The 11,319-nt window shown below is 42.1% G+C and overlaps 1 protein-coding gene across 1 annotated transcript; it reads left to right on the forward strand.

Moving 5' to 3' along the window:
- The first annotated feature begins 1,979 nt into the window (after nucleotides 1-1,979).
- On the forward strand, nucleotides 1,980-2,546 carry LOC110291083 (ferritin light chain 1-like). Its single transcript, XM_085835310.1, has one exon. It carries the CDS (start codon nucleotides 1,985-1,987, stop codon nucleotides 2,534-2,536), a length of 552 nt encoding a protein of 183 aa, XP_085691436.1. The 5' UTR covers nucleotides 1,980-1,984; the 3' UTR covers nucleotides 2,537-2,546.
- Nucleotides 2,547-11,319: the final 8,773 nt, after the last annotated feature.

An 11,319-nucleotide genomic window follows, 5' to 3' on the forward strand; every position in this document is an offset into this window, starting at 1 on the left:
TACCTTGAATGAAGGAAGCAGGTATCTGGGTAGGCCATAGAGACTGTATGATATCTATTTTATAGAGATCCCAGATGTTGTATGAAAAAGAGATGTAGTGCCTTGAGGTGCTGTGTGACACTCTATGTTCTCTTTAGGTTTACGTATATTTTTAATAGAATGATGACCCTTCTGGGAGTGTGAGACAGGGAACAGGTGTCTTTTGAGAGAAGTTTATTAATGATAAAAAAGGCAGGTGAATGCTAAAGTTTAACACTAAATAAATGTTTTGGGCTGTGGTCTTTCTAATGTGGAAAAGCTCACAGCAGGCACATGCCAGTTCTGTTTGGCAGTCTTTCTTCTAGATCCAGATATTTGTAATTTGATGTCCTTGGTTACTGAGCTTTCATCTTCTGCTTTGGTTCTGGGAATCCCACCCAGGACTCAAGTAATATTGGAAGTAAAAGAAAACAGGAGACTAGGTTCGGAGTGAATTTTCAGAGTTCGCTGGCTCACCGTGATTCTCTGGGTTCCATACCAGACTACCCTGCTTGCACATTCTTTCTTACTGGTTTCTCCTTTTGCATCCTTTTAAATTCCCCTTGCCCATTTCCCCCTTAAGACTCTTCTAAAATTAAGTCAGAAAATAGAATAAAGCAGGGCAGTGGTGGCGCACGCCTTTAATCCCAGCACTTGGGATGCAGAGGCAGGGGGATTTCTGAGTTCGAGGCCAGCCTGGTCTACAAAGTGAGTTCCAGGACAGCCAGGGCTATACAGAGAAACACTGTCTCAAACAAACAAACAAACAAAAACAAAACAAAACAAAAAAGAAAGAAAATAGAATAAAGATAAAGGGGCTTTGGAGGACCAGTCAGATGCCTTTGCCCATTTGTCTCAAATGAGTACATGACGAAGCTTTATTGAAGATCAAAGATAGGCTACAAATTTCTTGGTTCTTCCCACAGCAAGTGTCTTTTGTTCCATACACATTTATTGAGCCCCCTGTTTCATTTCAGGCCTAGCTGAAGCCAAGAGCACTTGATAACTTTTAGTGGGTAGGTCGCCTTAAGAAAATCTTAATTCCAAAAAGAAGGCCTTGTTTTACTGATGAACCTGTTCAGTTGTATCTCAGTATCTGTGGAAATTTGTTCCATAATCTCAGTGATACCCAAATCACTTAGTCCTTTACAGAAGATGGCATGGTAGAATTTGCATATACACTGTTCATATCTTCCCATGTGCTTTTTCTCTGGATTACTGTCAATGCCCAATTCAATACAAATGCTGTGAAATAGTTCTTATACAGTGTGAAGTACAACATAGTCCAGTGCCTTATGCCTTACTTAGAATAGAATAAAGGGCCTAATAAATACTTGCTGAAACCTGAAAGAGACTTACTGAGTGAAAACCCAGGACTTTTCCCCATTGTTATTCCCTAAGCAATTTGGAGCAGTATTTTTTTAATTAAAATATTAAATTTAAAACTCACTAGAGTGGTTGCATATTTCACATTAGCCACTCAGCTAGTCTGTCAGGTGTGTGGTTGGAGGTTTATCTCCAGGTGAAGAATGGTATGGATGCTGATTGCTGAGTATCTGACCAAGCCCAACCTTACTCTGGCTCCCTGCTGGCTCATCATCAGTTCTGGACAGAGAGTGAATCATTAAAAGTTCATCTAAAAGGGCATCTTCTGAGAGTACCTTACAAATTGCAAAAATAAAATCATGCTTTTGGCAGCACAACTGGGATCTTTGAAGTAAATTACAACATGTATCTGTTAACAAAAAAGGAGGAAGAGCGGCGCCTTGGAGGTCCTGTGGATCTGTGTCTTGCTTCAACAGTGTTTGGACAGAACAGACCCGGGGACTCCCACTTTATTAGCTTCCATCCACCTTACAAGTCTCTCCAGTCACAGACTCAGGGACCATCTCCTCGTTGCCTTCACCTTCGGCTCCTAGGACCAGTCTGCACCATCTTCTCGATTAGCTCATACTCCGGATCAGCCATGACCTCTCAGATTCGTCAGAATTATTCCACTGAAGTGGAAGCTGCCGTGAACCGCCTGGTCAACTTGCACCTGCGGGCCTCCTACACCTATCTCTCTATGGGCTTCTTTTTTGGTCGGGATGACAAGGCTCTGAAGGGCGTAGGTCACTTCTTCCGCGAATTGGTCAAGGAGAAGCGCGAGGAGGCCGAGTGTCTGCTCAAGTTGCAGAACGATCGTGGGGGCCGTGTACTCCTTCAAGATGTGCAGAAGCCATCTAAAGATGAATGGGGTAAAACACAGGAGGCCATGGAAGCTGCCTTGGCCCTGGAGAAGAACCTGAACCAGGCCCTCTTGGATCTGCATGCCCTGGGTTCTGCCCACGCAGACCCTCATCTCTGCTACTTCTTGGAAAGCCACTTCCTGGGTAAGGAGGTGAAGCTCATCAAGAAGATGGGCAACCACCTAACCAACCTCCGTAGGGTGGCAGGGTCACAACAGGCACAGACTGGCGTGCCCCAGGCATCTCTGGGCGAGTATCTCTTTGAGCGCCTCACTCTCAAGCACGACTAGGAGGCCTCTGTGCCTTTCAAGTGGCTCCCCACTCTGTTTTGCACCAGCCTGCCTCAAGACCTCCATCTGAATGAACCTCTCAAGCCGAAGCTTTGTAACCACTCTGGAGCCTCTCTCAAGTCTTGGACCAAGTTAAAATAAAGCTTTTTTTTTTTTTTTTGGTGACAGGAAAAAAAAAAGGTGGAAGTTACAATGCTTCTCACAGGAGAGCAAACTGATTTTTCTGATATTAGTATAATCTTTTCTCTCAGAGTCAGCACTTTTCAAAATTCCCTTATAGAGTTTGGTCGTTAGGCCTTTCAAGATGTAAAACATCTTGAAAGTCTTTTAATACAAGCTCTAGAAGACTGTATCTCCATATATTCCATGAATTCCGCAATGGTTTGCTACCCAGCTTACCAAAAATCAGAAGGAGAGACTAAGCCCTGGAAAAGATGTGATTCTATGCCTTCAGGGACTAGGAGAGGCATGAAGACCAGGTACAGTCTACAAGTACTCTACAGGTTAGAGCAAGAAAGACTGCTACTGAGGGAAGTACCCTGAGAAGGCTTCAGTGAAGAGAGGAGGTTTATAATAGATTTTAGGCACAAGAGGTATGGAGACATTCCAGGTAGAGTGAGGAAAGTGTGTGGGATCAAGTAAAATGCATTTTGAAATAAAGACAGCTGCCTACAGTGGAAACTTGTTCTTCCTTTAAAACATGTCTCTCTGGTCCTTTTAAACACTTGACATTACAGAAGAGAACAATGGTTTCAACCATCTATTTATTAACTTATGAAGGAATTGAGTTCAATAAAATGCAGGCTCTGTGAAATCAGATTCTATGTTTGATTGATGCTTTGTTCCCAGTGCCTGCCACCCAGCACTGAGGAACTAACTGTTGGTAATACTATCATACAAGTGAATTGAATTTGTGTATCACATGCAAGATCATGCCCAAGAGTGTTCCCAGAATGTATCCTGTTAGAGAATCACTCTTCGATGGGAAGATGAGGAGAAAACGTAAGAGATGAATATTGGAGAGAAAAAAAAAAAAGCCAGAGTGACTAGTAAGGGGTGAGGAGTTTTATCTTTCCATATCTTGCTAGGAGGACAGAATAGGTACCTGGATCCTGGTATAGCAGATAGAATGAAGATGGGGTGGGTAAAGGCAAGTGAGAAGACAGTAACCTAGTCAGCACTTCCTTCTGGAGATTAGCAAAAGTTGGGAAAAAGAAATTCTTTTTGCCATGGGGTTGGCTTTGTATCTGTATCTCAAAAACAATTCAGAGAGTATCACCTAGCTAGTCTAGTCTTCCTCTGCTATTATTATTTAAATGAGAACTTGAATCAGCAGATTTTGTCTCAGTGAGGAAACCGCCTGAGGCACCAGCCTAGATGAAGTAAAGTGGTTGGGTTTTGCCCACATTAGAAGGTAGCTCTGAAGGAGCCTCTTGTTCCAGTGTGGCCATCTGCCTCAGCCTGCCTGGTCCTCTACACCCAGAGTCATCTGAGCAACCCAATCTAAGCAATAGTGAATGTTGTCAGGACTGGAGATGTAGCTCAAAGGCAGAGAGCTTGCCTAAGATGTATGCCTTGGATTTCTTCAACACAGGGAGGAAAAGTAGGTGTTTCATTTAGGCCTCACATCAATTTTGGCTGGTAGACATGTTTTTTCTGTTTGTTTGTTTTTGTTTTTTTTATTTTCCTCACTTTGCAGATGAAGAAATAGAGACTTAGGTGATGAACCTAAGATCAAAGAAATTGACAGGCTTTGGGCAAAGCTGGAATTTGAACGCAAGCCTAACACCTGTAAAAACCCATATTCTTGACTATCATTTGATATTCCTCCCTTTGAAGGAAGGACCAGATTTAGACTTTACCAAGAGACTCCTCGAGGTTAGGAGTAAGTAGGGTGACTTTCTGAGGCAGTGCCAGCTTCATAAAGGAGATTCCCTCAACCTGGGTCACAGAGGTTCAAGGTTCTGTTGAGAAGCTAGGAGAAACTTACAACCAACAAAACAGAGTGTTGATTAGTCCTGACAGTTTGAAATTGGAACATTTCCCCTCCCCTGAATACTCTGTGTGAAGAAACCAGTCTTGGTCGGGACCTGTTTGTGCAGTGCGTGGTGGTGGCATAGCCTAGAGTTATCTCTGTTATCAGATACCAGCATGGACTGATGAGTGTCATGAGGGGAGCTTGCAGACTTGTAGCAACAGCTTGATTATAATCATTAAGCTTTTACAGGACACTGAATACATTGCAAAGGGTTTTTACAACCCCGTTTTTATTGGTCATTCTTCATCCAGCCCAGTCTGTCGGAAGTGCTGCCGCCTCTGCTCTTCAGGTGACGGGGCCACGGAGAGGTTAAGCTGCCTGCCCTAGGTCATCCAGCGGGTGAGCTGGGGTTGCAACTTGTTGGATGATCTAGGAGGGGCTTTCTCTTCTCAGCCAGTCTGCTGGTGTAGGGATTTAAAACAATGAAAAGGATGTTAGGGATCTGGACCCGAGCAGATGTTTGAAATTTGTTTTCTCTGACGTGTGTTATCAAGAATTTGAGCCAGGCGTGGTGGCACACGCCTTTAATCCTAGCACTCGAGGGGCAGAGGCTGGCAGATTTCTAAAATCGAGGCCAGCCTGGTCTACAAAGTGAGTTCCAGGATAGTCAGGGCTATACAGAGAAACCCTGTCTCGATAAACCATTAAAAAGAAGAAGAAGAAGAAGGAGGAGGAGGAGGAGGAGGAGGAGGAGGAGGAGGAGGAGGAGGAGGAGGAGGAGAAGAAGAAGAAGAAGAAGAAGAAGAAGAAGAAGAAGAAGAAGAAGAAGAAGAAGAAGAAGAAGAAGAAGAAGAAGAAGAAGAAGAAGAAGAAGAAGAAGAAGAAGAAGAAGAATTTGATATATCAAAAGCAGAAGAGATGTTATTCCCCCAACCCCTGCTTCTGGGCTCTCCTTTTAAAAAAGTATCATCTTTCCCTCTATTCTTCAAAGGATGAAATTAATCTGAAGAAATGATTCCAACTCCCAGGCTTTTGAGGTGGGCACAGACAGTGAGCAGTTCTGAGCTTGCTGACTAGAAGGCAAGGGAGAAGCTTCCAGGGATGGCATTAGCTGTTCTGTACAGAGAGCTGTAGCTCTGGGTTCATGGACTCCTCCCAGGGATTCAGGCCCTTGTGCCCCAGTGTTAGTGAATCTGGGAACTCAAGGCTAAGGGGAAACAAGTCATTCACTTACTCATTATTCTTGTGGCAAAGGCTTTTCAGAACCTGTGGTTGCTTTGTGAGTCTCCAGTAAGAATTCTACCAGAAAGCATTTCTGAAATTCATCTGAATGGGGCACTCATGCCCAAACATTCTGTAAAATGTCAACCATCAGAAGAAAAATGAAACAGAGAAACAGCCAGCAACCCACAAATTTCAGAGTGAGGATATAAGAATGTGTTTTCTTTGGGGACAGTTAATTTTTTAATAGATTCTGCCTGGCCATGTGGTAAATTAGGAGCCTGGGGTTCTTCTGTCTTACAGGCCCATCTCAGAATTGGTGTTCTCTGTGAACTTAGGTGAGTCAACTATACTCTCTGAGCATGAGGTATCTAGTCATAAAATTACAATAATGACTCCTTTATTTTTAAGATTGTGTATGTGTACACACATGCTCTATAAGAAGTAAGGTCATAAATGGTAGAGTATGTTCAGATTATTAGGAAAACAATATGGAAGGAAATTTAAGGTTCTATGTGTCCTTTTCTTCTCTTAATAGCTAAGTTCAGAATCCTGGGAATAGATCCACAAAGAGAGAGGTGAGATTAGGAAGAGATTCCTGTGTGGGGAACTCCACAAGCCTCGGGTGGAACATTAGACATTCCATGAGCACTGAGTTCTGCCCTTTTTTTACTTTACTCATCTATCAGCAGGCCCTGCTGTTGTAGGGTATTTACTGTGATTATTTCCAACTTAATTTTTTTTTTTACAAGGAGTCAAGATTTGGGGAACAGATTCTTCAGACTCATTCGATGGATGTTCATTCTTCCAGTGGTCTTTTCTAATTGGGTGTGCAAGAAATCCAGACCTCGATTCTCCAGCTACTTTTCTATCAGACCACTGGGATCTTACATCTCAGCAGCTTTGTGTTGTGGGAATCCAAAGGGCTTCAGTGTGCTGCTGTGCTTACAGTCTTCTGGTGCCCATTTTTGGAGGGTGAGGTGGAGACAGCCTTTAGAAGGCTTGCCTAAGGCACAGGGTGACTCATGGACACAAGGGAGGAGGGATGTGAGGAGAGATTCTTTGCCCCTGATCTCACTACCTGACCATTACACCACCCAGTCTCTTTTCTGCTGTGGACCCACCTGCTTAGGATTCAGGTTCCAGAGCTGTTTTGTTGTCCTCTCCCATCACTGTTAATCTTTGACGTAATTCATTTATCTAAATCACTGTTGAGCGCATTACCTTCTTGTGGTTCTCAGATAGTTGTGAAGAGTTTCTCATCTTCCCCCCAACCCCCATTCAGAAGAAGCCTGAGTACATGTATCCCTCCATTACTCTAGATTCTGATTCAGGTACCTCGGTCAGACGATGGGATAACAACTCACGGGCTAAATGTAGAGTGTCAGCTGAGGAAGGATGGGAAGCTATAATTTATTGACTGCCTTCTGTTCGTCATGCTCGGTATGAGGTAGAAAGCTAGCAAAATAAATCTATGTATATTTAGCTTATGAGGTCTAGCTCTGGCATAAGAAAGGCCAGGTGATCTCCTGAGGGTCACATGACAGGGAAATAGTGAGCGGGTATTTGGAAATCTCTTTTTCACAAGGCTGTGCTGCCTGGGGTTTTACTAAAGCTCTTTATGACCCCACCATTAAAATTCCATTTATTTATTTATTCACCAGTTGAGTCTCAGAAATTGAACTTGGCCCCTCAGACTTGGAGCGAGTTTCTAGTTTATTGATCTGCAGAGATACCTTGCTGGCTTCACACCTCTTGTTAGTTATATAATTTTGGTTTATTACATTTGTATAATAATTTATAATTTCAGAAAGTTTCCAAGTTTTTAGTTTAGTTAATTTAGCTTGCAGCAGTCTAATAAAAAAAGTCAGCTGTCAAAAAAAAAAGTTGAATGGAGGACAATTTTATATAACAGTAGGTGGTCACTATAAGCTTTATCAGAAGAGGGACATGAAAAAGAATATTTTTATAACAAGTTTTGTGGAACAGGTCAGAGAACATATGAAGTCACACTTGTGGGCTTCTTGATCTGAAGCAAACCCTAGAATACCACTATATGCAGAACCTACTTTGTAAGGTTCATCCATATCAGATAACTTACTACCGAAAAGTTCTTTCTCCTGTCTTATTTGTATTTATGTCCCTCTTCTGGCTAAAAAGGTTACAATGAACACCTATTGCTAAATATAAAACTGTCAGACATTTCAATTTTTTTCATAGCTGATGTTCTTCAGACATCATTCAGTTTTGTTTTGTTTTGTTTTGTTTTGTTTTGTTTTTGTAGTCACCTAACCTTAATTAAGTAAGTACTTGTGATGTGCAAAGAACCAAAGGTATAAAGAGAACTAATACACGACCCAGCCTTTGAGGAGATTAAAGTGTGGTCACAGAGTCATCTAAATCAACACATTATTTTAATCCAGGATAAGAAAGGCAATGGTAGAAGGTATTATGGGAGCATATTGAAGGGGTACTTCATCCATAAAGTAGACTCAAGGAGAACAGCTCAGTGGTAAAGCTTAGGCCACATCCTGTGGGACAAGTTGGGTGTAGGGAATGATGAAAGGTGAGGTTGGGAGACCGAAGCACTGGAGATGATGAAGGACTCTGCAAGCCAAAGTAAAGGCTAAAGGTCTTACCCTATAGACTACGGAGAAGCATGACAAGATTTTTTGCAGAACACAATAACATCGTCAAATTTATATTTTTAGAAATGTCATTATCGAGGAGGGAGGGGCTGGAGAGATGGCTCAGAGGTTAATAGCACTGGCTGCTCTTCCAGAGGTCCTGAGTTCAATTCCCAGCAACCACATGGTGGCTCACAACCACATGTAATGGAATCTGATACCCTCTTCTGGTGGGTCTGAAAACATTGTCATTGTCATTCATACTGAGAATGACTTGGAAGAAAATAGAATTAGAGACATTGAAGTCATTTAGTAAAATAGATGAGAAATGACGGGCTGGATTAAGGCATTTTGCAGTTGGACTACAGAAAGATCATTTAGTTTAAAAGACTTAAAAAAAAAAAAACAAGAACACAGGTTTTGATGGCACATTGGGTGCAGAAGATGAAGAAGAAGAAGAAGGAATCAGGCAGACCTGGGTCATCGGCTTGTGTAGCTAGGAAGGAAGTAGGAGTTTAACAAGGTGAATTAGTCCACTTCCTGTTACTATAATCCTATATCCAAGGCTGGGTAATCCATAGAGAAGGAAGGTTCATTTTGATTCAGTTCTGAAGAACCCAATATTGGATGACTGTGTCTAATAAGACTGTGTGATTCTCGCTCATAGCAGTGGGTGGAGGGCATGAGAGTACGTGACAGAGAAAGACCAGGACAAAAGGAGTCAAATGCTTCCTAACAAAACTCATCCTCTTGGGAACTGTATTAAACCTTCAGGAAGATGGGACTTTCATGACCCAAATACATTTTCGGGGGACAAAACTTTAAGAAGTTTGTATATGTTAAAATCTTTACAATTTAGATGATTTTTCTCTCGCTCAGATGCAAATACCTTAGTTCAGCTTTTCACTTTTTTGTTTTTTTCTTAAGACAGAGTTTCTCTGTGTAGCCCTGGCTGTCCTGGAACTCACTCTGTAGACCAGGCTGGCCTCGGAACTCAGAAATCAGCCTGCCTCTGCCTCCTAAGTGCTGGGATTAAAAGCATGCACCATCACTGCCTGGCTCAACTTCTTATTTATGTCCACCACCATTATGCTGCTAATTAAACTTCAGTCTGAGTTTTGGTGGAGACAGAAATGGTGGAGAGAAACACGGGAGGATGTCCACTTCATGCCCGTTGAGTTTAAAATGCCTGTGAGACATCTAGACAAAAAGTTCCATGAGCTAGGTGGACATACAAGTCTGGATCGCAGGAGAGAAATCTGGGCTGCTAACGTTGATTTGGAAGCTACCAGGAGGAGCATAATGTTTAAAATCTCAAGCAAAGGTGCTAGAGAGGTGGCTCAGTGATTAAGAGCACTTCTTGCTCTTGCAGAGACCTGGGTTCAGTTCCCAGCACTCACAGGGCAGTAACAATTGTTTATAATTCTAGTTCCAGAAGGCATTTTCTGGCCTTTGCAGGCATTTTGTACACATGCATATATGCAGGCAAAACACAAATAGATGTAAGATAAATAAATCTAAAAAAAATTTAAAATCTCAAATAAAAATGAGATTGGCTGGGATGGATATAGTACTTTTCCTGCACTTACGAGAATGTCTGAGCACTCCAACAGACAAAGTCAATATCGCAGACACAAAAAATTAGGAGTCTAGCAATGTGATCCCAGAAACAAGTGTTTTAAACTCTCCAGATTATAAAATGCCATCCAACATTGAGAAACACCTGACTGGAATAGGGGTCTCCCCAGAAAAAAAGGGAACTATAGACAAAAATGACGTGAGAACTATGAAAAACAGAAGTGTGCTTTGTACAGCATAATCTTCAGTACTCCCAAGCATAACCCTTTGCCTGGGTCATGCTGCGTTAGCCTGGCATATGTGCATCGGTGTCTTTGCTAGCCCTATATTCAGGACCTTTCTCCAGAGTGCCAACCACATCCATTGTGTTTTAAAGACATATCTCAGAGTTGTTCTTGAGAGGAAAAGCACCTCAATTTTTACCTGATTTTGACAATTCTTCCTTAGATGCTTTCTTATGTATTAGTTCTGTGTCAAAGGTGGCCTAGCTAGATTACAAGAGGACTGAGCTAGACTCTGAAGAACTAAGCTCAATTCTAGCCATTTCATATTGATGTGCTGAATGCCCCGGAGAAAAATATCACTAAATTTCATGTGTTTAACTATGAGGTATTCATAGAAATGATGTCTTTGAAGGGCTGATATAGTTTTTGATGTGATATTATAAAAGGATATATATGGTAGGATGACATCAACAAGATGGCAGAATATATTTCTTTATCCCCTGCTCCAGTGTTGATTAATTCTGGGTATCAATTCGACGTGATAAAGGGATACTAAGAGAACTTATAAAGTATGATGTCTGGATAATGTTGGGATAATATCTTGTGCACTGTGTAAAGATTGTCTTTGTACTATTCAAATGCTAATTTCTGTACTGGCCGGACTTTGGTATTATTTTTTTTTTTAAGATTTGCTCATTTTATTTATATGAGTACACTGTAGCTGTCTGCAGACACACCAAAAGAGAACATTGGATGGATCCCATTACAGATGTTGTGAGCCACCATGTGGTTGCTGGGAACTGAACTCAGGACCTCTAGAAGAACAATCAGTGCTCCTAACTGCTGGGTCAGCTCTCCAGCCCTGGTATTGTTATTTTTATGTAAATATCTTCTCCATCACCTTCTGATGGGTTTAATAAAGAGCTGAACTGCCTATAGCGAAGTAGGAGAGGATAGGCAGAATCTCTGGGCAGAAATAGGAACTCTGGGAAAAAGTCAGAGGAGTGTGCATGCGAAATGGGGGTGAGGGAGCTGGAGGTTAGAGGTTGTGGGGGTGGGGGGGAGGTGGGGGAGAGGAGGGGTTGTTGGGGGTGGGGATGATTCTCTAGCTGGACACAGAGAAAGAAACATATGCTGGGACTGAAGAAAAGGACA

This window comes from Mus caroli, unplaced genomic scaffold, assembly GCF_978045245.1.
Source record: "Mus caroli unplaced genomic scaffold, Mus_caroli_1 scaffold_3, whole genome shotgun sequence".
Taxonomy (NCBI): Eukaryota; Metazoa; Chordata; class Mammalia; order Rodentia; family Muridae; genus Mus; species Mus caroli.

Excerpts from the sequence above, each read along its gene's own strand:
- LOC110291083 (XM_085835310.1), top strand. The coding sequence starts at position 1,985 with ATGACCTCTCAGATTCGTCAGAATTATTCCACTGAAGTGGAAGCTGCC.